We start from the raw sequence: 19,208 nt of genomic DNA on the forward strand, positions 1-19,208 counted from the left end.
TCTCCTGCTCTCCTGCATTGCAGGTGGATTCTTTACCACTGCACCACCTGGGAAGCCCAGGGAGGGGGACAGGCTGTAACTAAGAAAGTCAGGAAAATCCAGGGAGGCATCTTGATCCTTTCTTCTCCCAGTGGCTCTTTCCAGCTTCTGAGTGTCTGTGGATTCACCAGCTTTCTGGTCCCTGCCACATCAGCCTTCTAAAAGGCATCTCTCCCCAAGGCTTACATAAAAAGAGTGGTTCCTGTTGACACTTGCTCACTTTTATTTGTGCTAGTGTAGAAGTGTTGGTTGCACAGTTGTGCCCAACTCTTTGCGACCCCAGGGACTGTAGCCCGCCAGGCTCCTCTGTCCGTGGGATTCTCCAGGCAAGAATACTGGAGTGGGTTGCCATGCCCTCCTCCAGGGTTGATTTGTACCATAAAGGACAAATGTGCTAACTGGTATTTTCTGACATTGGTTTATGAGAAACTATAGCTCATCTAACATTTAGTCTCCATCATGCCTCGGCGTTGTGTATAACATGCTGGAACTTTTGGTCTGTTTTAACTCTAGGTGATGAAATTATATTATTATCATCACCCTCCCCTTGCTCAGAGTTTGTGTCGATGAGCTTCCTGTAATCAAGCACAGAGGCTCTTCACTATTTACTGCAATACATTTCTGGAAGCAGCATCATTAAGCTGAACATTGTAAAATGTCACCCATTTTCCCAAAGTCACTGTCACCTCAGGCATTGCACATCTGACCTAAGATCTGCATCAACTACATCAAAGCTATGAAAGGCTTTAAGTCCTGTGAGCAAACTGACCACAACCAGGCCATCCTTCTACAGTAACAGAAAAAGGGAGTGATGGTGCAAGTTACGTTGTAATTTGGAGCAAGTCCCCAGTTCAGCAAGGCGGCTTATCCAAGTCCCATAAATAATAAGAGAACCATGACTGGAACTCGATTGTCCCTGTCCTGCTTAGGGTAGTATTTTTTCCCATTCGCCACACTGTCTTCCTGAGAAAGTGCTTTAAATGATCATTAAAGGGCCCCCAGTGGGTTTCCCTGATGGCTCAGTGGGTAAGAAGAATCTGCCTGCAATGCAGTAGACACAGGAGATGAGGGTTCGATACCTGCATCAGGAATATCCCTGGAGAAGGAAATGGCAGCTCACTCCGGTATTCTTGCCTGAAAAATTCCGTGGACAGAGGGGCCTAGCAGGCTGCAGTCCATGGGGTCGCAAAGGATTGGACACAACTGAGGGACTAAGCACGCAGGGGGCACAAAGGGGCCCCCAAGTGCTATAGAGCATGCAGACAGCGCAGAGATGACCCAGGCATCTCCATTAGTAAGTGCTTACCAAGTGCCAGACATTGTGCTAAACTTCTGTATGAATATTCTCCTTAAAACCCCCAAATGGCCCTGGAAGGGAATATTCTTATTCCTAGTATATAGATAAAGAAACTGCAGTTTTGAGAAGCTGAAAAGCGTGTTCAAGATCATCTCTTAAGTGGCAAAACCAGATATACAACCTTCCATAAGCTCCTAAGCTTACATTTTAAAATGAGGAAAAGGACCTGGAATGGTGAAGTGACTCATTCAAGGTTACATAAGGGACTGGAAACTGAGAACCCCAGACTTAGTCCTCTCTCTGTCCCTCAAACCACAATCCAGCATGAATATGCTACCTGTACCTTTTTTTGAACAATCAATAGATTTGCTTCCTCCTTAAAATTTAGAAAGGTTTTGGAGGAATTAAAAAGATTAAAGTCGATTCCTTCTTTTTCTCCAAATATCATCTCCAGTAATACTTTCATAACTTTTCCATTAGTCGTTCTTTCAGTATTTGTCATTGTTATCCCAAAATATTTGAAAGGACCAGAGAACCACTTTAGTTATGAAGATTCAAGAGGAAAGGAATTGCTTGAGTCAGTTCCAATTGTTCATCTTCTTTTCTTTTCTTTGCTCTTCTCTGACCCCTGTAATATTAAGGTTGTTCTTGAACAAGGAAAGAAGTTAAAATAGGGTAATCTAAGTAGTTTGTGAAGAATGAGAAGAATACTCCATTGTACTCCTTTGCCTTGGAAAACTGTGTTTCAGAATTGCTTTCTTTTTTTATTTCACATAAGCTCATAATCTGAGTTCTCTTATTTTTACTACTATGTATGGGGACCTGTATCAGAACAGGTGAAGGTTTAAAAGTTGAAGAATGATGTTTATTAGACAAGACTGGGTGTGGAGAATTGTCCATAAAGAGTAGTCTGTTCTGAGCACAGTGATCTAAGAAATGTAAGTACATGCTCTACCTTGTCTAAAGGGTTATATTCAGGCTTTTTGGCTTAGCCTAAGAAACGACCTGATGGCTCAGAGGGTAAAGAGTCTGCCTGCAATGCAGGAGACCTGGGCTCAATCCCTGGGCTCAATCCCTGGGTCAGGAAGATCCCCTGGAGAAGAAAGTGGCAACCTACTCCAGTATTCTTGCCTGGAGAATCCCCATGGACAGAGGAGCCTGGCGGGCTCTGACAGTCCATGGGGTCACAAAGAGTCGGACACGACTGAGTGGCTGCATTATTTATTATAAAGAAACTAAAATAGGTGAAATATTACCAAATGATAACAGAGCATTATGTGCTTGCTACCACCAAGCACTTGTTAATTACATGAGGCTCACAGCGATTTCTGTTAGGGACAACGCTTGATTCCCATTACAGAGATGAGGCGTGCTGAGAATAAAAGATGTGGAAGCACTTACCCATGGTCATACACCTGTCAGGTCTAGAAACTGGGTTTGAACTGAATTTAAATTTAGAGAGTTTAAAGAGTGTCTGTCATGGGATGTAACTGTCTGTTGCAGTAGACACTGGTCATTGTATGCACTGGATATTGATGCTTTTATAATAAAATATTTTAGTTTGAAAAATGATTAATATGAATGACAGTCAAGACTTCCATGAACAACAAAGAAATTCAGCCTCTATTTAGTTGTCAGTGACAAGTCGAGATATACATACACAACAAGGGAAGTGTATTTGACATTTAGAAAACCCTAATCTCATCAAAATCAAGTTTATTATCAACACGTATGGAGTGTCATACAGACCATGTAATGTTTAAATGCACAAAATTATTATTTGAAGGCCTATTTAAATAGGAGCGGAAACCAAATTTTATTTAGGATTATGAATCTTAAATAGACCAACGGAAGAAAGCCAAGGTGTATCAACAACCACTGTTACGTATCAGACACTGTATATACATTATGTAATTTAATACTCAATAGAGCTCTGTGAAGTGTCTTATCCATTTCTCAGAGGGGAGAAAACTTGAAAGAATAATTTGCTTAACATTCAAGCAGGTTGGAAGTGGCTGAACAATTTGAGAACTCAGATTTGCCAACCTCCACATCCTGTTCTCTTGTGTCTGCATTTTATTTGCGTTAGATGAGAGCAGTCAATGTAGAATTGGGATGAAGTTCTTTACATGGTTCCCTTAAAAACTGCTAACTAAAGAATCCACCTGCCAGTGCAGGAGACGTGGGTTCAGTCCCTGAGTCAGGAAGATCCCCTGGAGGAGGAAATGGCAGCCCACTCCAGTATTCTTGCCTGGGAAATCCCGTGGACAGAGGAGCCTGGCGGGCTACAGTCCATAGTGTCGCAAACAGCCAGACACAACCGAGCATGCACTATCTATGCTTACTTTAATTATCGGTTTACAAAGCTTTAACCGTTTAAGAGGAAAGTTCCCGTAGAAGCAAGCCTTTTAAATCTCAGTTCAAGCTATGGTTTGAAAATGTGAGTTGATGAGATCAACAAGGAAATTCAAATTTCAGTCCAGTAAACACAACTTAGCAAGCGGATGAATGAAGGCAACTCACTGTTCTCAATGTGGTGAACTGGCAAGAAACTTCTGTAAAAAGAGTCAACCAGGAGGAGTCCTTTCATCCAAGGCTTTCTCTCTCTTTTTTTTTAACAGCAATAATTTTAAAAGAGAGATACTGCTTTTCTCCACTGTTTCCACGAAGCCTTACCTTCACATAAATCTCAGATTAAACAAACATCACTACCTAAGAATGAACATTTTGGGCAGCCTGGAGGGGCAACTATTGAAGGAGTAACTCGAGGTTAATTTGTTGTTGTTTGTTGTTTAGTCACTAAGCCATGTCCAACTCTTCCCAACCCCATGGACTGTAGCCCACCAGGCCCCTCTGTCATGGGATTTCCCACGCAGGAATACTGGGGTGGGTTGTCGTTTCCTCCAGGGAGTGTTCCTGACTCAGGGGTCGAACCTGCATTGGCAGGCAGATGCTTTACCACTGAGCCACCAAGGAAGCCCAGAGGTTAATTTAGTTGTAGGTAAAAGTCATAGAGCTAAATTTCAAAGTGAGCCAAGGAATTTATGATGATTCAAATTCCATTTTTGAAACCCAAAATGGGGAAGATAAAAAGAAAGGTGGGAGGGAAGGAAGGAAGAAGGGGTTAAGTATTGGCAAGAAAGGGGAATGGGGAGTTAGTGTTTGATGGGTACCGAGTTTCAGTTTGGAGTGATGGGAAGTTCTGGAGATAGATGGTGGTGAGATGCTCAATAGTGTGAGTGTACTTAATGCCACTGAACTATATACTTTAAAATGGTTAAAACGGCACATTTTACACTCTGCCTGTTTTACCATAGTATTTTTAATTGGACAAAGGATCTGAATAGACATTTCTCCAAAGAAGAAAGAATTAGGATTGGAAAGAGAGATACCTAATTATACTTAGGTTTTTGTTTTATTAAATCCTTACTCTTTGCATATGAAAACTTCCTTCTCGTTGCTGAGTTTTCCTGTAAGAGTTCTGTTTCCATGAAACAGGGAACTGAGTGCAAATGCGCTCGGCTCTTCCTCAGTGAAGCACGCGTGTTAGAAGCTGGGTCTGCTCTGAGGCTGTAACAGAGCCCACTGTTAACTCAGTGCCATGCATCTTCATGTTTTCCTCAACAGATGTTTATAAAGAGCCCACTATGTGGCGTGTGAAATTCAGAACTCTGGGAACAAAGCAATAAACAAGTCTCTGTTCTCATGGCTTTTAGCACTGTTAAGTATGCAGTGACAATCAAAGTAATTATCATATCATAAGAATCATCCCCAAAAGCAGAGATGCTGAAAGGATGGGCCTAACCACTGAGCTTTGAGGGAAGATGGTTAGTAGTAAAGAAATGAGAGCAAATGTAACTTGCTTGCTTTCTACCTTTTCTATCTTTGGCTTCCATTTTGCCATCGTTTATACGAGGATATTTGGGACACTATCTGAGGAGTTATTAAAGAGGACAGATGGCCACCTGGTTAACCTCACACCACGCTGCAGAGGTGCCAGTATGGTACAAGCAGAGTGAGAAACTCAGGCCCAGAAGGGTCACAGAGCCAGTTGATGGCACAAACAAGCCTCCTCAGTGTCCACTCCTGGACCCTCTTTGACTTTTCCTTTGCATCGTTGTTTTACACCCATTGGGTGGTTTTGTTCATCTCTCTCTCTCTCTCTCTCTCTCTCTCTGTCTCTGACACACATACTCAAACACACAGGCCAAGAACTAAAAAGGAAGAAAGCAAAACGAGGCTAATTTTTCTGGAAATTTTGTTGGATGGTGGTGTCATCCTACCAGTTCAAGAAATGTGTAAGATGATTACAGTAGACAAAGACAGACTTTGTGTCCTGGACCTAACATTCATCTTAGCCTTCTTTTTTACTGAATCCCAGCATTTGGTTTCTTTTTCTGCCTTTCATGTCTTAAAAGCCAGTTCTTAGCAGGCTGAATTATACATTCTGCTACACTCTTAAGATGAATACTTCGGGCAAAATGTGCCCAGGATTCTAAGTCCAACATAATGTAGTGGATACAAAAGCAGGGCATTGAGCAGGACTGGGGATTCGATGTTGAATCCAATGGGATCTTGTTTCTGTGATTTTTCTTGGCCTGATTCTTTGGTATATTACTGGGAGCAAAACCCCATATTGAAAAGAACAGGTTTAAATGAATGCTTTTGAAATTTCTTTTCAGTTGCTGCATAAACTGGTTTTTAAAGATATAAAAAAAGTTTTCTTGGATTCTACCTTCATGTCCAGAGGTCACCTTCACTGAAATAGCCTCAGATGTGGGCAGCCTGACGAATCTCAGATAGCCTTGTTTCCTCCACATCTCAAAGCACATATTCTAAATATAATATTCTTAGAAAAATATTTTATATCATAAATATTTTATAGTAAATTTATCTCATAATATTTTTCTATAATATTTTAGAATATTTTTACATAGTGCAACATAACTACTATATATTATTTCTTGATATAGTAGAGGAATTTAGCCTTCCTTAATATGCAGACAGCCCTTAATTTTTAAAATGTTTGTTCAGAATTTCTTTTGCCACCTGGTTTGGAACTCAAGTAATTTTCCTGTAGAGACAGGGAAGGACTTGATGGTTAAGTCTCCAGGCTGGCTGACACTAGTTTATTTCACTCATGACATTTCTCAAGGATAATACTGTGCTAACAGCATGGAAGAGGCCAAATACCATGTTATGGATGTTTCCACGTCTTTAGGATTCAGGAAAGATGCCAAAAGCATACGCTTAGCCAAAACTTCCAGACAGTGTGTGATAGTAAAACCCTTCACCTTCACCAGCTGAGGATAGGAGAATCATAATCCATGGTTCAACCGTTGGGTGATTGGAATGTTCACTGGGGAAGGCGTCTGGAGTAGGAATGGGATATACCACAGGGAGCCAAGATTTCCAGGAGACCAATAGGAAGATGAAAGCTGGAACCTGGTCCTGGGAGGCCCCAGAAGCATTCAGAGCACCCTCTTTATTTGACCTGGGTGCTATATTTGGTTTGATGACTACTTTTTTCCTGGCTTTCGTGTGGCCCTTCCAGTCTAGCATTTTGTTTTATTTTGACCTTCTCTGGCAGACACGGTCTTACAGCCCCTCTCTTCCTGAACGAGCACAGAACACTCTTGGATGTGATCTTCTTTTCAGCACTTCTGTAGCATCAGGGGAAGCGCATGGAGTAAAAAGCCTCCTCTCAGGCGCTTTCCCCTTCTTCCTCCTTTATATCACTCTGGAGAAAAAAGTCACCTTTTCGTGACATATGGATTTCCGGATGATCTGAGGTGTAAATTCCCATCCCCCCATGAAAGCGACAGAAGTGGTCCTTAGAATTCCCTCAGCTGGGTCTGGGGTGGAGGAGGGGATCCTGTATTTCATTCATCACTGAAATACAAGAGCCTGGGTTTTTCCAGGCAACATGGACTCATGCAAGGAGTAGAATCTTACTCAAGTCAAGAATTTCCATATATGTACTGTATCCAGATAATACCAATTGTCAATGTGGACCCTGGTCAGTCGTATTCATAAGGCCAGTGTTACTGCCTTTTATGGAGAAACTCAAATAGTAATATTTTAAATGATTTTTAGAAAGTATAGCTGAAAAATCTTTTTGTTCAAATATCATAGAGTAGAAAATACCAGACAGTCGTGAGTCATCAACAAAATGATACGTCGTTGAAAAGAGAGGAATTAGAGTTTGCGATGTAAACTTTATATTAATGACAGAGGACAAAGCAAGAATCCTGACTAAACTGTTCTTTAAGTTCTGCTAAATATTGTGGGGCTTTCAACCAACCTCAGGTTGCTCGTCTCAAGAGTGAAACTGGTTGTCATGTTTGAGAGTTTTCTCCCACAAGCCCAGTCTATGCCTTTTCTGTATAAATAAAAATCTATTTGGAAGACAGTATCACAGGAAACACTGTCCCCCACCAACCCAGGACAACATTCCCCTCAAATAATGAACTTGACAAGTTTTCAAAGTGTCTTTTCATATACCACTCACTCTCTTTGAACATTGTATACACTTAAAGTTTACAAATAGTCATGAACTAGGTCAGCACTCTTGAAAGTGTTCATTCATGAACATGTATCATGAGAATTACTCTGATGACATAGGCCCATCAAGAGACCAAAGGCATTTGCTTTTGGCTTCAGTAATTCATAGTTCGGTCATCCATTGTAACCCACTCTACGATTAGATACAGAGTTCTTTGGCCGCCAAAAATGTACAGATGTCTGTCTGCTTTTGTACAATTTGCTTCAACCAAAACACAAAAGTTTCACCTCTCAGACAAAACCAGGGAAATTTGAGGCAGTAGAGGATGCCGTGGAGAAGACGTGTGGAGGGCTAGGGAGAAGCTGGAGAGCATATTAGACAGTGCAGGGCCTGGAGGAGGGGGGAGGCCCGTGCAGAGCAGCGAGGAGGCGCGTGAGTGACCGAACAGCAAAACCATGAATAAAGACGAAGATACTGGATGGTGAACAACAGGCAGGCCTCCTTAGCTTGGCAAGATTTTTAGGAAATTCCATTCAGTTTTCTGTCCTTAGCTTAATAATAAGTTTTGTTTAAGGAGACAGTGAAACATCCCTTTCTTTAATTACTTTCTGAGTAAACAGGGCCTTGTAACCATGGGAAAGGGCTTCCCTGGTGGCTCAATGGTAAAGAATCTGGCTGCCAAGGCCAGAGTCGCGGGTTCAGTCCTGGGGTCAGGAAGACCGCCTGGAGAAGGACATGGCAGCCCACTCCAGTATTCTTGCCAGGAAATTCGATAGACAGAGGAGGCTGGTGGGCTACCGTCCATGGGGTCACTAAAGAGTCAGACACAACTTAGCCACTAAACAATGCCATGCCTGGAAAAGACTTCTAAGAACTCTCCCAGGTCTAGAATTTTGTCCTCAGGAGGCATTTTTGTTTACCTGCTGTATTTCCATCCTCTGAGTGATTCTGCCCCAGCCTGGAATATCTGTCCTTTTATCTAGAGAGAACACAGGTTGGGTAGATGGGGATGGATGTTTCCTTTTCTTGGACATTCTTAAATTCTTAGCTTCTCTGAAAGAGTAAGACGTATAGATTGTCCAAGGGGTTCTTTTCCTACATCCATTGTTACCTCTCACTAGTGAGGGGTCTGTTGGTCTTCTGTCAATGCCAACATTGTGGCATTATGTCCTCGGTAAATTCTTATTTCAGCCATCCATGCAACCGAGAGTTAAGAAGTACATGCTATGCGGCCAGCCTCACTAGGAATCTGGAGAGGAATGAGACACTGACCCTGACTTTATGAAACCTGATTGTGGACCTAGTTTATGCCACACCCCTGGTTAGGAGTGTCCACTTGAGCTCTTATGCTAGTGGTATCCAGATCCATTGGGATCCCTTTAGATTTCAGCAAGGCCACACAAATATTTGATAAGGTATATGTTATCTGCCTCTCCAGACTCAACATTACAAAGACCGTATTGAATGTTTAATTAAAACATTCATTAGTCCTCTTTTCTAATTGTTTCTCATGGTTTGGGCCCCTTGAAACAGTTGGTCTTTTCACTGAAATGTTTATTCCCATCATTTAAGCCAAGCAGTAAGAGTTCTTACTGAACTTAATATTGAGCTAACATTTTAAAGGATAACTCATCTGACATCTCTGAATGTCTGCCATGAACTCATTTACATAAGAAGTGTGAACACATCTAGAAGTCTTCTGGAAGCCCACAATTTCCAAATTTATTTATATGTACATTTCCAAAATTATTTATATGTACATTTCCTGGAGATCAACCACAAGGTAGAAAACTCAGAATGTATCAACACTGGACGCCTCGGAAGCACTGAGGAGAGTATATGTTGAACCCTCTTGCGTAAGTGCTCGTTGGTTCAGCTGCTGCGATCGTGCTGGCCCTGCATTCAGGGTCAGTGTTTCAGCCTCTGCACAGACTGTTTTGCTTTCCACTGAGTGCATTTCCCACTCTGGTCAGCTCTTTTTCAAGCGCACACCAAAGGTAGGGGCCCAAGAGGGACTCAGTCTGAATCCAGCATCATCTTGGGAAAGACAAGGCAACGTGTATACTTCATGTCTGGTGAATCAGTCAAGGGAGAGGCAGTCATTTCTTCTTAGGTAGAGGGTGCCAGTTGGTCAATTACCCAGCTCCTTTGGGTGAAAGAAAACTGTCTGAAAGTTGCAAGATTAACTCCCTGTCAGACCTGCCGTCTCGATCCCACCCACCATCACCACTGCCGCCTCCCTGCATGATGCCTGCAGCCTTGGCTGCTGTCCAGCTCAGGAAGCTAGCAATCCAGGATTAGCAGATATCTCCTGCGAAAAAGGAAGGCTCAGGCTTTCCTCATGGTCCAGTGGTTAGGAATCCGCCTGCTGATGCAGGGGACACAGGTTTGATCCCTAGTCCGGGAGGATCCCACATGCCTCGGGGCAACTAAGCCCTCCTGCCCTAGAGGCTGTGCTCCTCAACAAGAGAAGCCGCTGCGATAAGAAGCCCAAGCACCGCAACCACAAAGTAGCCCCCACTCACCCAAGCTAGAGAAAGCCCACATGCAGCAACAAAGACCCCATCGGGCCAAAAATTATTAAAAGAAAGTAAGGAAGGCTCAAGGAAAACACAGACTGGCAGCTCATAGCTGAATTCAGCCCAAAGATACAGCTAACCCACACAGAGTTGTTTTCCAGTGTGGACCAGTGGCTGAATTTCTAGCTGCTTCTGGCAAATGGAAAGGTCAGGCCATCTAGAGTTCAGGTTTCTGCAGGTGACAGTTGGCTGGAGCTGAGTAGCTGCCGCTCCATTCCTTCTAGGCAGGCGCCCTTCCATCCGCTACACTTCCCACCTGACCTACCCACTTCTGCACACTTCCTGCCTGGCCCCCGTAGGCTGAGTCTTCAGGCAGTGCCCAATGCAGTCCTCTTTGCAATGAGCTTGATTGCCATTACACTGGGGCTTCCCAGATGGCTCAGATGGTAAAGAATCCGCCTGCAGTGCAGGAGACCTGGGTTCAATCCCTGGGTTGGGAGAATCTCCTGGAGAAGGGAATGGCAACCCACTCCAGTATTCTTGCTTGGAGAATCCAATGGACAGAGGAGCCATTACACTACAAGTCAATGGTAGGCACTTCACTGGGGATACAGAGTTATTAAATGGCTCCTCATAAACACATTTGGTGGGAAAACAACCCATCTGATGTTCTTTGGGTCCATTCATATTTTGTCTTCAATAAATAAAAATGAGACTAATTGTGTACTGGGCTCATATAGGAATAATTTAAGGATGTGGATTAAGCCAAATCATTATGTTCTTCAATCTGACCAGCCAGAGGAGATGCTCATTGCTGCAGCCAACTGATAGCTTTGCCTTGCAGACAGTCTTGTTACAACTAGGGATTCCACTGAAGATTTATGAATGCAGTCATGATTTGAGATCATGTGTCTTTGTATTAAAAAATAGAATCACTGATTTTGTGGACATCAGCTATTCTCATTTTTGTGTGTCCTCCTTTTAGTGGAAAAAAGAAATTGAAAATAATGCTTTCAGTTCAAGACTTTGACCATGAAAGATTAGCTAAAATCTTATTTTAATAATTTAATCCTCTTCTTCATCATGATTCTGTTATAGAAAATAATACTTTATTTGAGGGTCTAGTCTATCAGAGAGATGAAGAGATTTGTTCAATATGAAGTGAAGTGAAGTCGCTCAGTCATGTCTGACTCTTTGCGACCCCATGGACTGTAGCCTATCAGGCTCCTCTGTCCATGGGATTCTCCAGGCAAGAGTACTTGCCTGGAAAGGCAAGTACCAAGAAGGTTGCTATTTATTTCTCCAGGGATCTTCCTGACCCAGGGATTGAACCCAGGTCTCCCGCATTGTAGGCAGACACTTTTACCATCTGATTCGATTCCTTTTTCCTATCATGTAGCTTGCCAGGGCTCCTTGGAAGCTGGAGCAGTGGAACTCTGATTGGGTAGGGGCTCCAATTACATAAGCAGACATGTTTGCAGCATCTGTCCAGAGGAGGCCTAGGGTAGGATGTGGTTGACCACCCAGGCGAGGAAGACCTGGTGGGGTTGGGGGCGTCCAGCAGCTCACAAGTCCATCAGCAACTTCTGCCCATCTGGTTCCTGCCAACTAGTCACTGGTGCCTCCCATCCAGCATTCCAGGCTTTGTCCACTCCAGACCCCACCCCTTAGTCTCACCTCTCCCTGGTTCCCAAACTCCCAGGGGGTTCTGAGTATCTCCTTTGGCACCATCAGGGATAAGACCTGCTCCTTGAAATCACAGCTTCTCCTGTTCTCACTGCAGACGGTCACTATACCCTGGAGGGGACTCCCATGCCAGGGAGCAGGGTGAGCTAACATCTCTAAGCTTATGCTGGTTTGCACAAGAACTTGGTGCATCACCAAGCCAGCTAACACCGCTCATGCTGCCTCCCCTGTGTCTGCCAAACAGTGACCTAACTCTTCAGACTCAGATAGGAATTTCTCAGGGCCTCCTGGAAAATCAGGGAGTATCTGTTAAAATGAAAACCAAGACAGTAAGGATGCTTCAGGAAGGGGACTTTTAGGAGACCCAGCATGGTAGCTGTTTCTCTGACTTACGCAAATGGTGGCAGACCCCAGGGGAGTTTGCGACTGCCTTTTCCAAAAATAGTCTGAGCCTTGGTGCCTAGAGGTTGAGGAAGGAACTTTGGGTATCAGCCTCGGGTTTGACAAGTGCAGGGCAGGAAAGACGCCACTGACAGCCAGTCTGGGCAGGTCACTTTCGAGAACTGTGGTTTAATTAACCTTTTTTTTTTTTTTTTTAATGGACCAGCTCAGGATTAGGGCTTGTCAATATCGTATTCAGAACCAGTATTCCCAGGACCACATATAAGCCTGCTCTTTTAGGAATATATGCTTTGTACCTAGATATATTGAAATATTCAGGCATCTCCAGAAGCTTTCGGTCTTCTTGGCTATTGAAATGACAATGGAGGCTGAAGTCTTCATGTATAGAACATAGTTTATATGTTCGTATAGAATTGGTGTGAGGACTCTCCAAGGAGAGATAGCAGAAAACACACAAAATTCCCTATTCATCCTATTTTTAAATTAAGTTTTTTTGGTGTGAATTTAAAATACAATCTAAGGAAAAGCCATATGAAAAACGAGACAGAAGAGCCCTCTTGCCCTCAAAACAGCTCCTCCACACCCTTCCTATTTGACACATGCCCACTTGGCCCTCCCCTTCCTGCCAGAGGTCTCTTCCTGGTGCAGACTGTCCTCCCATCCCTGTGGGTCCTGAGACCTGTAATGTCATGCGCCTTCTAATATCAGAAGCAGTGATCAGACATTCAGGAGTTCATAAGAGGCTCTCAGCTGGTAACTGCCCCTCATCTGGATTCCTGAATGTATTTCACCCCAGAGTACACTTCACTCAGACTGTACCAAGCTATATTTCTCAGAAAAGAAATTTAATAATCCAATGGTATTTTTTTAGAAAAAGACTACCACCAAAACAATGAAGCACCTAAAGCTTTCCTTCCTTCTAAGATCAAATCTCTTAAGCTTCTTGAAACTCACAGCTGCTAGGGGCATAATTCATTTTTAATACCACACATACGGTCCTCAAACTAGCCCAAGACTTAGACCAGGCTATGGTCAGAGTTTTCTGGAAAAGATGCCAGGAAGCACAGCTTAGAGGTCAGTAGTGCCTGATAAAGACACTTAATTTATGTGTCTTTATCCACATAATGGATCGTGTGTAGGCTGGGGCAGAGGGGAAAAGCAGTCTGGGTGAGCCCAGTTTCAAGGCTGACTTCTGGTTCAGTTAGACCTGGGTGGTTTGACACATCCGTCAAGTTCAAGTCCAAAGCATTGTTGTAACTACCTTCTATAATTATAGATTTGCCCATTCCTGGGCTCTCTGTTAAATACTTTTTCTTTCCAAGTGGTTAGGAATTTTCATTCTATATGGCATTTTCATTTCAGTTAATAAGCAAGAATGTGAATACATTCTAAAACATATATTACTCTATTTTAATGTAAGAAACTGAACATTTGTTTTCCATAAATATTTTAGAGAGACTTTGCTAAAGTAAAATGAAAGAGAAAAAAACAGGACATGATCTCATGTCCTGGGGCACATTCTTATTTGGAAACCTTACAGACAGGATGGAAGCTAAGGGATAAAATAGACTAATTCCTATTTAATACTCAAATATCTAAATCTAAAAATGAAGTTATAACCATCTGAAGAATTTGAATATTGGCTATAGGCAATGACTATTCAAAGATATTATGATAATATTTACATATAAATCATATTTTTATTCACATATGAGTACATGAGATATTTTTTCTCAATTTTAAATTCCTAGAACTTTTTGAAAAACAAAAAAAATGGTCTTATCCAAAGTTTTAAGTTTTCATTTAGTATAAGTATTTAACATACACAAATTCTTCCTCTATTTTTATCAGTTCTATACATATCTTATAGTCTCATAAAATAAATCTGATACTTATTTCATGGGAGAAATTATTTAAATGTATGTACTAAAACTGTTTTATATTAACTGTAGAAATACCCACTTAAAGTGAAAAAATCCATGTTATAAATTCTAACATAATGGGGTAAGAAATTATAGAAATAAGGCTTTTATTGGGAATTGGATCCCAGTGTGTAGGAACAGTGACTGACCTTGACCATGAAGAATTTTTACTGGTTAGTTCATAAACAGAGACTCTTGGCTTTTTAATAAATAAACATTTTGTTTATTAATTGCACAAAGTTTGGTCAAAGCATTGTACAAACATAAATATTTTTGTTAAAATGTGTCAAAAGCCTGGCTTTTAAGCCTGACACTTAGTTGAGTGGGTCACACAGGACAAGCTCCCTGTCCTTTACAAAGTTATAGAGTTAGAAATGAACTTAGATCAAACTCCAAGAACCATGGTTTGCATTTGATGGTTTAGTTTTATCTGTGCTTTAGGAATTATTGACTGCTGTAATTGCTTTATTAGAATGTTATCTCTTGTTTCTCTAATATGGGGCATTTAAACAGCTCCTGAACTTGAAACGTGTTGTGATTGTATCTTGGGAACAAAATTACTTTTAATGGGAATATATGTTTGAGTGATAAATGCAAGTTAATAGATATTAATTTATTACACATTTTTAAATATTTATACTTAATCTTTACAGATAACATTTTGTGTACAAACTAATTCATTGATTAGACTTCCTGATCACATTAACGAATATTAATTGAATGATAGTTGAATATATAATTAGGAGATACAAAGGCAAAACTAAAAAAGGAAATTAAGATCTAAACACACTGCATGCCAACATGTATGCAGTCAGTTTTACAGAAAATGCTGTGCATTTGAATCACCTTTCTTGACAGTAGCTGCACAGTATCAGTGCTTATAAGTCTAAATATTTTCAGCATGAAGGGTGGGGATTATGCAAAATTATAATTGCATCAGAATTATGAGAAATGGCAGAAAATTCCTATTTTTAAATGTCTGTTTTCAATGAGTAAGACTTAAACTAGCTCTCTTCTCTCAAGAAGGAGGTCTAAATCACATTTGTCTTTTTCTTTAACAGATAATTCTGAAATAATCAGCAGAAATGGAATGGAATGCCAAGAATCTGCATTGAGAATAACTAAACATTGTTACTGTACATACTATCCTGTTCCCTCCTCAATAGAATTGCCACAAACTGCATGCTAAGTAAAGATTTAGTTCTTCTGGACAGACCACAACTCTAAGAAGCTAGTGCTGCTATATCATATATGAGTATTAAATATGGTATGCTTAGTATATTCCAACCTAAGATAGTTAACTACCTGAGACCAGCTGTGATGTTAAAGGACATAAAGGATAAAGTTTACTTTTAAAGGGTTTCTAAACATAGTTTCTGTCCTAGGAATATTGTCTTCTCTCCATAACTATAGCTGATGCAGAAAGTCCAACCAATTTATTCATTTCGACTCAGAATATTTCAAAGTTAGCAATAAGCAATTAGCATTAGTTAAAAAAAAAAAATGAAAAAAAAAAACCTATTCCAGGGGCAGGTTCAATTCTAACTTCAATTACTGTCATTTCATTTTACCCACTGGATCAGAGCTGTGTTTCACTTCTTGACAACACAAATGCTGCAGCAGAGATGAGAAGTGAAGTAAAACCGTGACCTGTCCTGCAGGTCTAAAATTTGAATGGAAATTCAAGCACAAGTTCTGGGGACACATCGAAGCGTGGTATTTGGTTTGCCTGGAGACGCCGCATTGAATCATGTGATTCTAGAATAACATTAATAGATTGAAAAAGAAACTTTGTACGGTGTGAGTTTCATACCTAACCAAACAAAGTCTTGAAGGTATTATTTTACAAGTATATTTTTAAAGTTGTTTTATAAGAGAGACTTTGTAGAAGTGCCTAGATTTTGCCAGACTTCATCCAGCTTGACAAGCATGAGAGGCCCATGCCAACAGTCTAACCGAAGGGATCAGTCTTTCCAACTCACCATCCGGTTGCCTGTTACCGAATAACTCTTCTAAACTAAAAACCTAGACAAACAAGGAAGCTGTAGGTGGGGAGATCTGTATAATATTCTAATTTAAGTAAGTTTGAGTTTAGTCACTGAAAATTTGACTGTGACTTTAATCTAAATTACTACGTAAACAGCAAGTAGATAGTTTCACTTTTTAAAAAATCCATTACTGTTTTGCATTTCAAAAGTTGGATTAAAGGGTTGTAACTGACTACAGCATGGAAAAAAAAATAAGTTCTTTTAATTCTTTCACCTTAAAGCATATTTTATGTCTCAAAAGTATAAAAAACTTTAATACAAGTACATACATATTATATATACACATACATATATATACTATATATGGATGAAACATATTTTAATGTTGTTTACTTTTTTAAATACTTGGTTGATCTTCAAGGTAATAGCGATACAATTAAATTTTGTTCAGAAAGTTTGTTTTAAAGTTTATTTTAAGCACTATCGTACCAAATATTTCATATTTCACATTTTATATGTTGCACATAGCCTATACAGTACCTACATAGTTTTTAAATTATTGTTTAAAAAACAAAACAGCTGTTATAAATGACTATTATGTGTAACTGTTTAAAACATCCATTTTCTTTGTGAACATATTAGTGATTGAAGTATTTTGACTTTTGAGATTGAATGTAAAATATTTTAAATTTTGGCATCACCGCCTGTTCTGAAAACTAGATGCACCAACCATATCATTTTTGTTTGAGAAAAAAAGAAATCTGCCATTTTAATTAATATTGATCAGAGTCTAATGACTATTTATCTTATATCATAGATTTGATAACCCTATCAAAAAAAAATTACATTCTAAGTGTAATCTTACATAGTGCTTGTATTGTTGCATTTGTTTTAACTTGTGGAAAAGTATTGTATCTAACTTGTATTTCTTTGGTAGTTTCATCTTTATGTATTAGTGATATTTGTAATTTTCTCAACTATAACAATGTAGTTATGCTACAACTTGCCTAAAACATTCAAACTTATTTTCTTTTTTCTTTTTTTCTTTGTTAATTCACTTAAACTCATTGAAAACGTAGTATACATTACTAAAACATAAATTATGGGAATCACCGAAATATTTTTGTAGTAGACTAATTGTTGTTACATTGTCTTTCTTTTTTTTCTTTTGTTTCATGGTTTTGATTTTCAAAATTATTAGCACACAACTATTTCCAGCCCTTTAACAATGGAACATCAAAAATATCACCTATATCCCTAAGCAAATATAGTAGACTGTATTTTTACTATGATATCCACTTTTCCAGAATTGTGATTATAATATGCAAAGAGTCATAAATATGCCATTTACAATAAGGAGGAGGCGAGGCAAATGCATAGATGTACAAATATATGTACAACAGATTTTGCTTTTTATTTATTTATAATGTAATTTTATAGAATAATTCTGGGATTTGAGAGGATCTAAAACTATTTTTCTGTATAAATATTATTTGCCAAAAGTTTGTTTATATTCAGAAGTCTGACTATGATGAATAAATCTTAAATGCTTTGTTTAATTACAAAAACAAAATCACCAATACCAAGACATGAAGATAGCAACTCAACAAATACTGTAGTTAAGAGATGAACTCGTCACTTGTATGGGAACCACATTTCACTCTTTGTTTTCAGGATGTAACAGCACTTCACCTAAATATTCTTTGAGCCATATCACTGGTAACATTTCTACTAAACCTCTCCGTAACACTTAAAGAATTCCCTCATTCATTACCTTACAGTGTAAACAGGAGTCTAATTTGTATCAATTCTATGTTTTGGTTGTAATATTCAGTTCACTCACCCAATATACAACCAATGAAATAAAAGAAGCATTTAAAAGGATTTCTGGTCTTCCTCCATTTTTTTGTTGTTGAGACAGATTGATAATTAGCCAAACAAAATGGTTTTCACATTCGCACAGATAATGTTTGCTATCTTCAAAGAAGAGCAGGCTTTTGATTTGGGTTTTGGGTTTTTTTTTTTTTTTTTTTTTTTCTGGCTTTTTAGTAGTAGGAAACACAATTTACAAGGATCATTTGGGAAGTAGTTCTAGTAGCCTTTGAAATTAGAAATAAAAATAAATCCCACCACTCTGCCCCCTACTTTAGAATTCTGCCTGAATATGAAGAGATGTGAACATCAGTAACCAAATGGGGAACAAAACATCAGTTAGTTAACAGACAAGAAAGTGCCCGTTAATCCATGAGACAGGCTTCAGGTGAGAGCCCAGGTGAGCAGCGTGTCTTAGACCTTAGGCTGCAGAGAGGGGCAGAATGATGAGTCCTGGTCTACGGGGCTGTCCTGGCCCCAGGTGGGCCAAGGAGAGCACTAGAGCTGAGCAGCGCACCTGTGGACAGGTGTTCAGCAAAGCCACGCCTCCCCAGAGGTGCTGGGCGCCTTCTCAGTCTCCTCCTTTCTCTGTCCTTTGAGGCCCATGATACTTCTTAAGGAAGGTGGGAAGGGTCCTTGTCATGCAGGGGCTGGCAGAAGTCACCCCCTCAATGAGCCAAGGCAGGAATGGGGAGACAAGATTTTCTTCAGGGCAGGTTTAAAGCTTCAGGCCTTCTGAGAGGTTATGAGACCCCTTATGAGTAGAAAACACAAACATTCAACAGACCAGGCATATTACAAATAAAGGCACTTGTATTTTTAAACAGTGTCATCAGGAATTCCAAGGGTAAAAATACTTGCGTAGTTTTGCGATGTTTGAAAAACCAGCTCTATGTTTGGATAAGCAATGACTTAAAAAAATGGGGACTTCCCCGTTGGTCCAGTGGCTCAGACTTCACCTTCCAACGCAGGGAGCAC

General features: G+C 40.1%; 1 protein-coding gene across 5 annotated transcripts in view; it reads left to right on the forward strand.

The window, feature by feature from the left end:
- MBNL2 (muscleblind like splicing regulator 2) overlaps positions 1-18,242 on the forward strand; it is a 166,082-nt gene extending 147,840 nt beyond the window's left edge. For all 5 annotated transcript variants that reach the window (XM_055542868.1, XM_055542869.1, XM_055542867.1 and 2 more), the window contains one exon: positions 15,432-18,242. In XM_055542868.1, the coding sequence (XP_055398843.1) occupies positions 15,432-15,559 (128 nt within the window). In that variant the 3' untranslated portion in view covers positions 15,560-18,242. The remainder of the gene's footprint in view (positions 1-15,431) is intronic.
- The last annotated feature ends 966 nt before the right edge of the window (positions 18,243-19,208 follow it).

This window comes from Bubalus kerabau, chromosome 12 (genome assembly GCF_029407905.1).
Source record: "Bubalus kerabau isolate K-KA32 ecotype Philippines breed swamp buffalo chromosome 12, PCC_UOA_SB_1v2, whole genome shotgun sequence".
Lineage (NCBI taxonomy): Eukaryota > Metazoa > Chordata > Mammalia > Artiodactyla > Bovidae > Bubalus > Bubalus kerabau.